We start from the raw sequence: 15,015 nt of genomic DNA on the forward strand, positions 1-15,015 counted from the left end.
CCCCCCCCCCCCCCCCCCCCGCAGCGCTTTTCCCCCTGCCATTGTCCGAGCCGAGCCGAGCCGGGCCAGCTCCGAAGGGGGGACAAAGGGGAAGGGGCGACCCGGGAGCACCCGGGCACAGCGGGGAGCCGGGGTTGAGCCCCCCCCCACCCGGTGAAGGGTTGATGGGGAGCGCGTGGGGATGCCCACGCGTGTCCGTGTCGCTGCGCCCTGAACCCCGAAAGGGAAAAAGCCGGGCTAAAAGCGCCAAGGGGGGGGAGGCAGGGGGTCGTGGATGGAACGGGGAGAAAAAAAAAATCCCCTTTGTTGGGCTCGGCGTGGAAGCGAGGGGGTGTGGTTGGGGAGGGTTTGCCGGGCCGGGCGGCAGCCCCCGGGCCTGGCGAGGCCCCCAGGAGAGGATTAAGGAAAGTTGAACTCGTCCTGGCACCAGGGGACGAGCGGGGACCCCGCAGTGGGACGCGGCACCCCGTCCCGAGTGGGGTGTCCCCGTCCCCCCTTGCCATCAGCCGCCAGCCGCCCGGCCCCGCTCCGTGACAGTGATGCTTTTGTTCTCCTCGCGGCTCTGTTCGGAGCGAGGTGGAATGGAGGAGGGCTTTAAAAATTATATATATATATATATATATATATATATACACACACACACACACACACCACACCCACTCTTAAGTCACCCCTCGCCCACCGCTCCGGCTCCAAGAGTGGGGGGCGCAGGGGGGTCGGCGCGGAGCCACTGCGGGGCTGAGGCTCGGGGCTGGCGAGAGAAGTTTGTGTCGCTTGCAGAGGGGGGGGGAAAAAATAATAATAGTGTGGCTAAGTGGGATTTTTTTTTTCTCTCTCTCTCTAAGCAAGTAACTTGACGCTCTGGAAGTGTGACGGGCAGAGACTGCGGCTCCAAATCCAGATGCTTCCTCTTGGGTTGGGAATTGAAATTGCTTGAGCTGGGAGGGTTTTTTTATATTTTTTTTTTTGCAGCCCCGCCGCTGGGGTGGCAGAGGGGAGCCGGGGGGGCACCCGGTGGCTGGGTGAGGCCGCTGCCGCCAGCCGGGGACCTGAGGGGCGCGAACGGGCTGATGGCCGCGCGTCGCTGGGCTGGAACGCGTTCCGGGAACAATGGGGCCTCCGGTGGCTCGGCTCGCCCGGGGACGAAGCCGGGGATGGCGGGGGCGTGGGGGCTGCCGTCCGCTCCCCAAGCCCCATGCGTCGGCGGCGAGGTGTCCTGCTTTGGTTTCCATCCCCTCCTTGTGCCAAGGGCAGGGGCGAGGGCACGGCCGCCCCCTGGGCAGGGGGTTTGGCAGCAGCCCTGCGCAGCGGGGGCACAGCCGTGGAGAATCAGGCCCCCTTTGTTCCCTAAAGTTGGGAGAGAGACGGGCTTCGGCGGGCGGGGGAGATGCTGGGCGATGCGGGAGGTGCCCCCGCTGCTCCCCTCCCCGGCCTCGCCGCTGCCCCGACCTCAGGTGCCAGGGTTTTTTTGGGGGGGGGGGGGTTTGCTCGGCAGGCAGCGGTGTGTGCGGACATGGAGACCTGGGTTTCTTCCACCATTTTTCGTGTGCGTGAGGGTTTTCCCACATCTGGGAAGCGTTAGCGGCCGGAGCCCTGGCTGGGTCAGGCTGCGCCCCGCGACAGGGCTCGGCGGGCCAGATCCTGTGCTGCTGGAACCCAAGGGTGCTTCGGCAGAGCCCAGGCAGCCGCAGCTCTGCACCCCAGCAGCCATCCTGGACCCCGCTGGTTATTTTCAAAGGCCTTCAGCCGTGTCTCCCGGGTCTCGTTTTGTCGGGAGGCTGGGCTGTGCCGGCCGCCTCGCCGACGTAGCTGGGTGCGGACGCTGCAGGGACCTGGCGCCATCCCTGGGGGCCAAATCCTGATCCCTGCCGGCCACCTGGCTGGGGCTCAGCACCCGCGGTGATGCTGCAGATGGGGAGGTGTGAGCTGGCTCTCTAGGGAAGTGAGTGGTTCGAGGGTACTGGTGAACAGGGTGAGGAACATCTTGGAAAAGAGGAGGGAAAAAAAAAAGTGTTATTAAAATAAAAATCGTATCGGGGCTTTGATCGATGACAGGGGTTGAGCTTTTTCTTTAACTTAGTATTTTTTTGATCTGATGGGCCGCTCCATTCGTGTGATCGTAAAATGTTTTCCACCTTTGAAAGTGTAACTTGCTGGCACGAGCGCACGCGAGAGGCCTGGACCTGGGCACAGGGGCCTAGGCAAAGCAATTTCCACCTGCTCGAAGACTGCCCCGTGCTTTGCTGGAGCTGTGTGCAGGCACCTGGGTGTAAACGGGGCTCAGCCCTGGGTGTTGTGGTTGGGATGGCCCTAAGTGTGACTTGCGAAGAGGTTTTGTTTGGGGGGACCCTACTTTGGCTGGGGGATGCTGCAGGAGCTCAGCTTGAGCTTGCCAGCTCCGGCTTGCCCCGGGAGCGGCCGCTGTGCCCTTGCGGAGCCGATCACGGGCTGGAGACCTCGTCTGGGTATGAGGCAGCGCTGGGTTTGGCATCGAATTCAAGCAGCGCTTCCTTGGTGGCATGAGCGCCTGCCAGGAAGCATGGGAGCTCTCACTCGGACAGCGTGGAGCCCCAAAAAGGGGCACTTTGGGGGAATTGGCCCACCAGGAGCCGCTCTTCCCAGGACGGCCGGTGCCAGGGAGCAGGAGCAAAGGGGAGGACACCAAAATAGGGAAAGGTGAGGGGACAGGGATAAAGAAGTTCCCTTGACTGGCGTGGGACCACACTGCCCTGCCCGTGGTTGGCAGTAGCTCACCTTCCCTGGCTGGTGGCGGAGCCGTGGCCTCCAGGTGTACCCCCATTTTATCCACTAGGGCAAGGAGTGGGGACTTATCGTGCGGGTGGCTGCGTGGCACGAGTGTGCTGTAGGTTCTGGAGCCGTCAGGGTCCGCAGGGTGCTCCGGGGTGCTTGGTGGCACCCACGTTTCACTTGCCACCTCCTGCTGCGGGCACCTTCCCTACAGCCCCCACCCCGGGACCCCGCCTGTCATCGGAGCTGTGCAGGTCGATTGGCCAGGGTGTAAAGACAAAGCACCAAAGTGTCTTGGAGGTGATGGGGCAGAGGGGTTGCAAGAACCTCGTCCTTTGCGACCCGAGGGTGTGGTTGTAGCGGAGAGGGGAGCAAGGCTGGGAAGGGCGGAGGATGTGCGAAGGTGGTCATGCTTTGGCCGTTCCGACCGAGAGCTTAAAAGCAGGCAGAAATCCCCAGCCCCCAAGACATCCAGGTTCTTCCTAGAAATCAGCGGAGGCGTGGATCAGCGTGGCGAAGGCACAGCTCTCGCTTTGCCGCCAGGGTTAAATCTGCTCCCTCTGGCAAACTGGACCGCTGTCAACAGAGCCAGGGAGGAGGCTGCAGGACTCGAAGGGAAGCGCGTTTGAGGTTGGGTCCCGTTTCTTTGTGCACTTGGGGTGTGCAGGCGTGGGGAGGAGGTGCTGGGTCGCTTTGGCTTTCAGTGGTCGGAGCACGGCGGGGCAAAGCTGCCCGCTCCTGGCGGGTACGTTCCCTCGGAGAGCCTTGCTCCTGGCCTTGGTGGCAGCACCCATTGTCACCTGCACCCAGAGCCACCCTTGGGTGAAGCATCTCCCAGCCTGCTCTAACTAGCCCCGCTGTCAACAGGAATGAGATGACGCGAGAGAGGAGCTTAACATAAATTGCTCTTTCTTGGCAAGGTGAAGTCAAATAACAAGAGGCCCCACTAACCCCAGGTGATTGGGCTCTTTGTGTAGCTCCAAACATGCTCCAACGCTTCCAGCATTTAAAAATAGTCCAAGGAAGCCTTTCCCATTGAGGAAGTCTGATGACTGCAGCTCCCCCACCCACCATGTGGAGGTGGATGTACAGCATCCGAGAGGCAGCGAGGGGGTCAGATCCTGGCGGCTGCTGGCTGCGTAAAGCTCGGAGCCAACGCCATCCATCCGGCCCGGCGGGGCCCCGGAGCAGCCCCCCGTTACGCCTCTCCAGCAGCCGGAGACGGGCCTCGCCGGGAGAGCGGGACTGCAGGCGGTGGCAGCCCGTTTCGAAAGTGTTAACGAGAATCCGTCTGAATTTACACCGGGGTGGGGGGGGGGGGGGGGAGAAAGTGCGGAGCGGGATCTACTTTGCGCGGTTTGAACTGGAGGTGGGAGGAGAAAATGGGTCTGGGAGAGAGACAAAGGGAATTTTCCAGGGAGACGTGCGCGCTCCGCGCCCGAGATCCGGCTGCTGGATGCCCGCGCCAGCCCGGCCGCGGCGCAGCCGGCCCCGAATCTAGGGCAGGGGGAGCGCGCTGCCCCCCGTCCCCGCGCTGCCCCCCCTCTGCGCTGCCTTTGTCTGGCAGCCCCCGACCCGCCGTGCCCCCCACGAGCCGTCCGGCGCCACGCGTGCCGCCGCGGGATCGTGGCGCGCGGGGGCCGCGGACACACCCACCCCGGTGCGGCGCGGCGATGCCGAGACCTGGGGGGGGGCTTCGGCACCGTTTCCCCCCCCCACCACCACACAACAAGGCGGTGATTGTCTGCGGCGGACGGGCTGGTGGGGTCTGCCGCTGCGGGGTCGCGTTGTTTTTTCCACGGTGCGTTTCACGTTTTGTATGTGTTTTTTTTCTCTTTTTTTTGTTGTTTTTAACACAACTTTCATTGCTACGTAAAATCACCGCACCAAAATGAGGCGGTTGCTTATTTTCCTGGCTTATTGGTTTCTCTCTTTCCCCCCCCCCCACCTTGTAAACACAACTTGCATCATCAGTGCAATAAAACCTCGATGGGAAGGGATTTTAGTGGTTTGTTTGTGGTCCTTTTGTGCGCGCTGGTGTTTTCTGACACCACTTTCATCAGATTTTCAATGCAGCAAAATCTTCACCCCACAGATATTCAGGAGGGTGTATTTGTGATGTTCTTTGTGTGCTTGTCTTTTAACATGGCTTTCATCTTAAATGGGAAGAGAATGCCCCACCTTACCAGAGATATTGGGTGGTTGCTGATTTTATGGGCCTTTAATTGGATGATGATGATAACAGAAAAAAAAGACAAAGTCCTAATTTGCCCTTAGGCTCTTGAATACCACACCGGCAATGTCAAAATGTCCGAAGTGGGGCATTTACAGGTGTAACTTACACCCGAGCAGCGTGGAGGAGCCTCAGTGTAAATGAGAAGAGGACTAAAAATCTTTTGTCTGTAGAGACGGTCTCGTGTCTGACAAAAACAAGAAATTCAGGGACCAGGAGTGATTTCTGGGGTACGTTTAAGAGCTGAGAAGGTGACCTCGGGGCTGTCTGCTGTAGGTGAAGCCCGTGCAGGGGCTGCAGGAGGTGTGCCAGCTGATGCCAGGTTGGATCCTTCCAGGCTGCATCAGTGGCATCGTGCACCTGTTCAGGATCCGGCCTTCCAGCAGTGGCAATGGGAAAGGTGTCTGTGGGTTTAAGCCTGAATTTACACTGGGGTAAAATTCCCGATGGTGGCCACGCCTGGGTTTTTCGTCACGCCATCCTCCTGCTGGCGTTTGCCCCGTGCAGGGGGCACGTGCAAGGTTTGGAGCTGCTCGAAGGTTTTTTGCCACCGCCAGAGCAGCGCACGGGAGCCTCGGTGTAAACCACGAGGTTCCCATGGAACCGCATTGGTTTCGGGCCGCTCCGAGTGAGGAAAGGTTTGGGATGAGCCCGTGCAAAGCAGACGGCCGTCAGGTTGGATGTATCCTACACCCTCTCTGCCTTGGCAAGGTGGCTCGAGCTCCTTAAGCCTTCCCTGTTAGTTTTGATGGATTTCTTTACACCTAATGCAGGGATAAACAGGAGAATTTGGCTCTGCATCCGAACCACCCCCTGACTTGCCCCCATCTCCAGTTTGGCAATGTCCAGACCGGATTTATTTATTTATTTGTAGCCAGAGCTCTGTGGGCTCGTTCCAGTCAGGTCTGGGTGCCGGAGGCTCTCAAGGGCTTGCTCCTGTAAGTTAACGTTTGTGGCTTACTAGGGTAATTTGCAAACACATTTACTTTGAGTCAATTGGCAATCAGTTAACCGAAGTTAAAAAGGAAAAGGGGTGGGGGGAGGAAATAATCGTACGAGCCTCCTTCGCAAAATGCTTTGGGATCTGTGTTACTGGCAGAAAAAATCAGAATAATAGAAGCTAGGTAGTGGAAACACAACAAGAAAGAGCTTAATTCTCCAATATAAAAATCTAACTGGCAGGAGTCTGCCAGGGATCAATTAGCTGATGTCTGCACACTGCCTTAAAGAGCAGAATGCTACAGCAAAGTTACACATTATTATCGTTCCTACAGGTCCTTTTCTCCTCTTAGTTTTACATTTTTAACACCACCTACTAAGCAGTTCTCTCCCCTTTTTAATAATCTACCAAGCAAAGCAGTTTGTTGCGTGTTGTTTCCAAATTTCTGTTAGGCACAAAGAAAGCCTCTCATTAAAAAACACACACAGGGCAAATTTCTTTTTTTTTTTTTTTTTTTAAAAAAAAAAAAAAAAAAAAAAAAGGCACACTAGACTGTGCTACTAATCTGGCCAGGACATGAAGGGCCATATTCTGATCTTGGTACGCAGAAGCGGAGCGGCGTCAGAGAGCTCGGCCCCTATTTCGCGGTGTGCGGCAGGGTCGAGGTTGGGGCTGGGATAGGCAAGGAGCTGTGGCAGTGAGCGGCTACCTCAGATGGCAGCGCAGCCTGGTTTTAGCTGATGTAAATCAGTGCAGCCCTCCTGGAAGTTGGTGGAGTTATCTGGATTTACGCTGCTTACGGCTTGGCCTGTCGTCTGCACCAATTTAGAGCTGCAGGAGATCTGGGCCACTGAACCTGCTGGTCTTGATGGAGTTGGTCTCATTTCCTGTGGGGTTATTTTCTCCAGTTTTTAAGCACAGGATCCCCCATCTGTCTGCCTCCGCAAAGCTGGCTTTCCTGTCTGCAGGCCTGCACAGAGACCCTCCCTCCTCCTCCCCCTGCTTCTCACACCATCGACTGCACCATGCGTCCTTTTGTCCGTTTCTCCATCTTCCCTCCCCTTCTCTTGCCGTTCTCTCTCCTCGCCCGTCTCCCGTTTGCCTCTTTGGGGTGTCTTCCCTTGGCCTCCACACCCCTAATTCTCCTCCTTGCCCTGCAGGATCACAGCTTGCCTCTCCCCTCCATTTCCATCACCTTTCCTCCATCCCTGGCTCCCTCCCACCCTCTCCAGCTCATGTAACTCGCTGACGCTTGCCCTCATTCATGTGTATTCCTTGCCACTGTTCCCTTCCATCTGTCCCCAGCGTGGAGCCCCTGTCCTTTGTCGCTGCTCTGCTTGCCTGACCCTCCGTGTCACCTCCTCGATTGTTCCCTGTGATGCGGGGCTCGGATCCCTCTCCCCCCACACAGGGCTTTGTCCCGTGCCTTAAAAAACGCCGACCAGCCCTGACAAACGCGTACCTACGGTCCCTGTTCGAGCGAGGGCCAGCCTCGCGGTCCTAGGAGGCAGGACGTGGGTCGTGGGGGAATTCAGCAAACCCTGCCTCAGTCCTCGGTAGTGCACGGGACTCATCTCCAGCGTGGATGCTTGTTGCTATCACCCCCATTTCTTTCCATGTGACGCTTTGGTGATATCCCTGGGGAAATGGTGGCATCTTGGTTAATCTTCCTAAGATGGAATCTCCATCTTCGGAGCCAGAGTCACAGATGTGGAGCAGGCATACGTCTGCCCAGGACAGGCCAGGAGCAGCCCAGCCTGCCTCGGGGTTGTGGAGGATGCAGGTAACCCCACACAATTTTATCCTGCCCTCCATAGGCTCCCTGGGGGAGCCTTTATTCTCTTACTTTGTGTGCACGTTTTTATTCTATGGTTGTGTCATGCGTAGCCCGGTCAGGTCCTGTTCTTTGACCGAGTTTCCCAAGTACTAATAATACACCGCTGTAGGCAGCCGTTGGTCCACATCAAGTGTAAAAACTTTTCTAAGCAAAGCATTGCAGATATACTTCAGGGTGCAAGCTCCATGGGGAGCAACGTGTTGGCTACACAGGACTGGTAGGGGCTGGATTTGCTTTGGACTTTCAGGATTTGCCTGGCTCTTTCTGTGTCAGATCTTGCATTTCCATTCCCCAGGAGCGTGAAATCAGTGGCTTAGAGATGTGTTTAATGCAGCAGCATCACCACGATAATTGTTACAGGAAGTTTTGCGGTAACACAGAGCAAGAGACAGCAATTCTCACCATTTTACAAACCAGGGACCGAGGCTCAGCGAGCCGAACTAACTCTGAGGAGTTAAAAGTTGCACTGGGAGTCTGCAGCACAGTCAGGATTTGCCTGCACATGTCCCGCGTTTCTACACCCATGGCAAAACCCTCTGACAAATGAGGGGGGGGGTGGGTTTCAAAGCTGTGCCGGGAGGTCTCGTTGTTGGATGAGGCTGCACTCCAGTGCCCGCGTGGTGTTGCGAGAGGGAGTGCGACCCGTCGGGCTGGCTGCCTCTGCTTCGTGCAGCTGTAGCTATTGGTTGAACCGCGCGTGGCGCATGCCACCGCTGCGAGCTTGGAGAAGCATTCCTGCCATCTGTAGCGGCACCGGGTTCTGTTTTTATCGCTGAAGGTGCAGGGTTCAATTCTCCGTAATGATAGGGGGGGTGGTGGGATCGTTACGTTCCTGCAAATACCCCAACGTCACGAGTCCGCGTCTCGTGAGACGAGCTGCAGATAAGTGGCAGCACTAAGTGAGTGGCAGCCCCAAACTCCCAGCTGGGAGAGATGTTGTTATTTATTAGGGTGTGTATAAATAATAATGCTCCAGCCTACCAGCTGAGGAATCTTAATTTCTTGGTCACAGAAGCATTGTTGGCAGGTCATTTTATGTTAGAAGTGTGGTGTTGGCATAGTGTGCTGTGGAAAGCTAGGGTGTTGTCAAATGGTCGCAGGAGAGAAGAGGTGGGCTCATTTTGGGGAGAGGAGGTTGCAGGGATGGTGATTTCACACAGTATCCTGATCTTTTTGCTCCATGAGCACTGAGCCAGATGTGTCCAGACACCTGCATGCTTGGGAAGCCAGGGCAGAATGCTCCCCTAACTCCAATTTCACTAGGAGGAATGCAGTACTCTGGGGAAGCACATTTTTTAGTTTTTCTTAGAGACCCAAGCTTGGAGCAAACCGCCTCCCACAGAGGAAGCCCCAGTCTGAATGGGAACTCGGTGCCAGGCTTTGAAAATGCCTTCAGGCACCGAGCGAGGCTTTTGGAGAGCAGGGTCAGAGGGGGCAGCAGCGGGGAGGGCTTCCAGAAGCAGTTTAGAAAACTGTGCCACATCTGTAAAAATATTTAGTGGCTCGATGGCATCCTAGTGTCATCTAGGAACCTGGAGTCGCGTTGCTGCCTCTAAACCCTTCTGAAAAAAAGCCTTGGAAGCCAAAGCACACTGAAAAGCCTCTTGCCTTTTTTGGAAAAGCAGAAAGACATTTTCTGAGCTGTCGGGAGCAGAGGGAATAGGCTTGGTGGGCTCCAGGGGGTGGGTGTTGGCATCACAAGTGGATGGCATGGGAAGTGATCTTGGGAAAGGGTCCGAGCGCCTGGGCCGCTGCGGTGGGGAGGCGTGCGGCACCGGTGTTCGATGCCCCAAAGCAGGGGCCAAGAGCAGCAGGCAGCCCTTGGTGGGGAGCAGGGCTGCAAACACCATGGCAGGGATCTGCCTCGGTGCAGGAGGGCAGCCCTGCCCTGTTCTGTGCTTTTGTAGCCCCAAAGCAAACGGCAGCATCCCGCCAGCCCCCAGCAGTGCTGACAGTGGGGATCCCATGATGTTTGAGGTGGGAGCCTGAAGTGCTGCATCTCTGCCACTTCCACCAGGCTTGTCCTGCGAGAACAGAGTCCTGCACCACAGATTCACACCAAAAGCCCCACACTAGGAGAAAAGTCTCCAAGCAGAGAGGAATCCTGCCCTTGTACTGAAAGGCACGCTGACTAGTGGCAAGGGGCAACTGGGGCGGCCATCTTCTGAGGGGCTACATGGCGGGGCCCAGGTCTTGGCAAGGATGGGCTTCCTCACAGAGACCGCTGGCCCATGGGGAGGGCTCAAGCTCCCCCTGGTTCCTGAGGGTGGGAAATTTCTGAGGGGTGATTTCTGAAGGATGGCTGATTTCTGAGGGGAAGCATCCGAGGGGGATTGCATGGTGAGGGGCAGCGCACAAAATGTCAGCGCCCTCCTGGGCATGGCAGAAGAGGGGGCTCCTGGAGGGGGAGACACTCCTGCTATGCCTCTCTCTGGGGGCAGTGAGGGGGAACCTTTGGCATTTTGTCTGTCCTCGTTAAGGGAGTAAAGGTCTTTCTCTCGTGTTTTGCCCCTGGGCAGTGGCTGCTGCATGGTGCACAGCCTGATGGAAACAAGGTGGCTTGTCCTGGTTTCCTGAGAAGAAGGGAGGGTGGTGAGAGAGGCATCCCTTCTAACCTCCCTGCCTTGTTTTCCTTCTCTTCCCCAAGGCTGCAAGATCAAAGCCCTGCGGGCAAAGACCAACACCTACATCAAGACGCCGGTGAGAGGCGAGGAGCCGGTCTTCATGGTGACAGGGCGGCGGGAGGATGTGGCCATGGCTCGGCGGGAGATCATCTCCGCAGCCGAGCACTTCTCCATGATCAGGGCCTCCCGCAACAAAGCCGGCACCACCTTCGGCAGTGCTCCCACCTTGCCGGGGCAAGTCACCATCCGGGTGCGCGTGCCCTACCGCGTGGTGGGCTTGGTGGTGGGCCCCAAGGGCGCCACCATTAAGCGGATCCAGCAGCAGACCAACACCTACATCATCACGCCCAGTCGGGACCGGGACCCCGTCTTTGAAATCACAGGTGCGCCGGGCAACGTGGAGCGTGCTCGGGAGGAGATCGAGACCCACATCGCGGTGAGGACGGGCAAGATCCTGGAGTACAACAATGAGAATGACTTCCTCTCCAGCAGCCCTGATTCCGGCATGGAGAACCGCTACTCGGAGGCCTGGCGGGTCCATACGCCGGCTCCGGGCTGCAAACCCCTCTCCACCTTTCGGCAGAACAGCCTGGGTTGCATTGGCGACTGCTCCGTTGACCCCGTCTACGAGACACCCCGGCTGAATGACCAAAACGACTTCAATTATGGTTACCTCTTTCCCAACTACGGCGTGAACAAGCAAGATCTGTATTACGGGGTGCCGGAGTCGGGCGCCCCGATGTGGGCTGGGCAGGAGAACACCAACCCTGTCTCGGTGCTCTTCTCGAAACAGCAACGTTCCAGCAGCACTGGTGCCATCCACCCAAATTCACATCGCTCCCCGTCCTCCTCCATCCAAGAGCCCAATCTCTCTGGTCTCCCCAGGCGGTCCCAAGGAGAGCCGCTCCAAGGGTTTTCCAAGCTGGGGACGACTGCCGCTGCCCGGACGTCTGTCTCCAGCAGCCGCGAGTGCATGGTGTGTTTCGAAAGCGAAGTTACGGCAGCGCTGGTGCCGTGCGGCCACAACCTCTTCTGCATGGAGTGTGCCGTGAGGATCTGCGAGAGGACTGATCCGGAGTGCCCGGTTTGCCACGCTGCAGCCACTCAGGCCATTAGAATATTTTCCTAAAGAGACAGAGCAGGGCATTGGGGTGGGGTGGGGGGTAGGAAGGGAGCATGGGGGGGTCCAGGAAAGAAAAGTGATGATGATAATAATAATAATAATAATAATAATGACATCTGAAGAACAAACAAATGAAAGAATAAATTAATTTAAAGAAGAAGAAGAAGAAAAAAAAAAAAGAAATTATTTTACAAGCAATGTATGTTATTTTTTAAAAAAAAGTGAATAATAAAATTAAAATGAATAGCAAAGCCAGAAATTTTGAAGGGCGAACGATGCTCCAGCCTGCGATGTCTTTTTTAAAACAAGTACTCTGAACGCACACTCGGATCTCGCAAGCAAAAGCGGTTTAGTTCAGTTTTTTTTGGTGGTGAGATTGGGACTTCTCTGCATTGACCAAGCCAGGCCATCTCGATCGGACGGGAAAGGGAGCAGGGATGCGGGGAGGGCCCTGCCAGCCTTTCTTCTCCAGCCATGTTCAATCTTCATCTTGGTCTGAAGCCCCTACTCTCCTCCCCCCCAGGGATGTCAGCCCAACTGGGAGCTCAGAAAGAAACAAATAGAAAGAAAGGAAAACGGATGTCGGGGATTTAAAAAAATAAAAAAGAAACCATCAACCTCTGGGAACCTGTTAGAACGAGGGCACAACTGTATTACCTCAAAGATTTAAACAAAAAACCACAGCAGCTAAAGAACTTCTATTGTTTTCCTTTTTTTTCTAAAAAAAAAACAAAAACAAAAAAGCCACAAAAAAAAGAAAATAAAAAAAAAGACGAAGAAGAAATAAAACTGACGCCGGTGAAGCTGAAGAAGGTTTGGAAGAACCTATTGGAATCACACTGGGCGATTAGCATTTATTTTATTATTCTGAGCCACCGTGGAGTTTGGAACTTTGTTCTTTTTTCCTTATCCGAGCAGGGATTTGTTCATCAGACGAATCAGGAGTCACTAACAGGGTATTTCAAAAGCAGTCCTGAGTTCCCATCCGTGGGGGGAGTGTATCGACTTCCGCGTTTCTGTAGTTCACTCTTCATCCTCTTTTCCAAGTGATGCCAGCTGCAGCTACATGCAACATGCAAGCGCACGTGCACACACGCACACACACACACACACTTGTAACATTGTGCTTTTCTTTTCTTAAAAAGTATATATATCGCACCAAAACCTAAGAAAGACGATCATGCAATACAGGCAATGAGCCCATATGAAACCAACATGCATCCCAACAGAAAGCAAAAAAGAACCCCGAGTTTATATATATAATTTTGTTGTCGTCGTTTTTAAACTGGACCAAAACTTTTGTTACCCAAAACCGAGTGGGGGGAAAAAAAAAAAAAGAAGAAAAAGTATTTCTTTATGGACCAAAACCTCTTCAGCTGTCCTTTACCTGGATCTTCCTGAGGTTGGCCACTTTTATATATTATATTTTTTTCAGAACGAAACAAAAAAAAAAAAAAAAAAAAAAAAGAATTGCCTTGTTGAACATCCTTTAATCATTTCAAGACTCCTAGTTTTGTTAAATCAGATACTTTCTAAACCATTGGGAACTGGGAGAGGACGGGCTTCGAATCTGGCTTCTGTGCCAATGCACACAAGATGCAAGCCAGCATCTTAACATCATCAGGTTTGTTCAACCAGTCTGTGGATGCCAAAATGCCGTGATGGTAAAGATGTGTGTTGGATTAACCTATCAAGTACCAGTATACCTATCTATAAATATATGCGTGTGTATATATATATATATATAGGCACTTAACTCATCAAGCACCTATATATATATATGTATATATAAATTATATATAGAGTTTTTCTCCCACCACCACCGCTTCCCCATTTCCTGCCCCTCGACTTCTGCTCACAGATCCTGGACCCTGATTTAGAACTGAACCAGCAAGTTTCACAACTTGGCAGAGACAGTTCTACAGCAAAAAAATAATAATAATAATGATAATACCAATAAAAATCGCCTGAGATTTTTTTTCCCTTCAGTTACAGGAGACTTTATTTTCATCGTAATAATGTTCCTGGGAACATCCCCTCTTCTGCTCGGTTTGCTGCCGCTTGCTGCCGGTGCCGGGGCAGGCTGCTCCGGTGCTCTGCATCGATAAAGGTCTGCTTTCAATCTCCAGATACTGGGTGGAGGTGCGTGAAATGATGTACCTCCACCGTTTGTGCATCGACGGTAAAATATTACGTAGGGGGCGAGATGGAGGGGTGGACGCTGTTCCTAGGTTCTGTAATGGATGCTGATGTTTCGGAAAAAGAAAAAGAGATATATAAAAAAAAGAAAAAAAAATACTAATGCTGTGCTAAAGGGACACTGTCAGGTCGAATGTGTACTCGCCTCCTCCCCAAAGCTTTAAGAAACCTTCGGCTGCCTGGTTCTCCGTGCCCTGCGGCGCACGTAGCCGCTGGCGCCTGGAGCGGGTCGGGACGCGAGTGTGTGCTCGGGAGAGGCGCTGCCTCGGCCCTGTGGCCAGCCACGTCCTTCCTAAACTAGCCTGGTTCTTGTTCAAAGTCTGGCTTTGGTCTGGTCCCAGTAGAAGAAGGGTAAGGGAGAGAGGGGGGGAGCATTTCTGCGCGCCGGGCAGTAACCTCTCCTCGCCCCGCACGCCACCGCCTCCGCTCGTCCGTGCCCCTGGGGTTGCGTTGGAGCCGTTCTCCCCCCAAAATCCTCCCGATGGTGGCAAGAGAGTGCTTGGGGCAAGAGCCGGGGGAAGGGGGGGGCTCCAAACGCCATTCTTGGGGGGGCGTTCGGAAATGTTCGTGTCGGTACCGGAGGGGCTTGAGCTGGAAACGCAATGGCAAAGTGCTTCCCCGGCCGAGTCCCCCGGGGCCGATCTGTTAGTTGAGTGACTAGTCGTTCTTGGCTGAGTGAAGTCTGTTCGTGGTAATGTGAGCAAGTTTTTGGTCAATGTCTTTCTTTGATGCCAGGTTGTGAAGAGGTGGGGGGGAGCGGGGAGGGGGGAAGGAGACACCCGTGTGGGGGCCTGGGGCGGGGGGGACCTGTGCTAGCACTGACCCTAGGGATTTGGGGGGGTAAGGGGAGGATAAGGGGGGCCCTCGTTCCGCTCCTTTTATCTCTTTCCCCTTCCCCTAGCAAGCGAAAAGCGATGTAAAAGCCTCCTGCATGCTGAAAATGTTAGAGAAAAAAAAAAAAAATTTTCTTTTTAAAAAAAAAAAAAAAAGAAAAAAAAGTCAAAAAAAAAAAAAAACAAAAACAAACAAAAAAAGGAATTAATGACCCAAACAAACATCCATGCTTGCTGATCGGAACCGGGGGCCGGCTGCCCGGCTGCCCAGGCAGCGGCAGTCTGCCCCTCTCTGCAGACAAGGTTCCTACTCAAGTCTCCAAGTTGGCCTTTAATAAAATCTTCAGTTCCAATAACCTTTATATATATATATATATATACATATATATATACATATACATATATATTAAAAGAAAGCTTGATGTAGCAGTTCTAGTTTAAAATGAATAGAAGTATTTCGGCCCCCGTTTTATTTTGA

General features: G+C 54.4%; 1 protein-coding gene and 1 long non-coding RNA gene across 2 annotated transcripts in view; both read left to right on the forward strand.

Annotated features, from left to right (window-relative positions):
- MEX3A (mex-3 RNA binding family member A) overlaps nt 1-11,590 on the forward strand; it is a 12,721-nt gene extending 1,131 nt beyond the window's left edge. Inside the window, exon 2 of the mRNA XM_035346469.1 lies at nt 10,406-11,590. Within this exon, the coding sequence (XP_035202360.1) occupies nt 10,406-11,511 (1,106 nt within the window). The 3' untranslated portion in view covers nt 11,512-11,590. The remainder of the gene's footprint in view (nt 1-10,405) is intronic.
- A 32-nt stretch (nt 11,591-11,622) lies between these two features.
- LOC118178182 lies at nt 11,623-14,683 on the forward strand. The gene is made up of 2 exons (XR_004756094.1): nt 11,623-13,129; nt 13,495-14,683. It is a non-coding gene; the product is annotated as an uncharacterized LOC118178182 (long non-coding RNA).
- Nucleotides 14,684-15,015: the final 332 nt, after the last annotated feature.

The sequence above is a fragment of the Oxyura jamaicensis genome, chromosome 25 (genome assembly GCF_011077185.1).
Source record: "Oxyura jamaicensis isolate SHBP4307 breed ruddy duck chromosome 25, BPBGC_Ojam_1.0, whole genome shotgun sequence".
NCBI classification, from domain to species: domain Eukaryota; kingdom Metazoa; phylum Chordata; class Aves; order Anseriformes; family Anatidae; genus Oxyura; species Oxyura jamaicensis.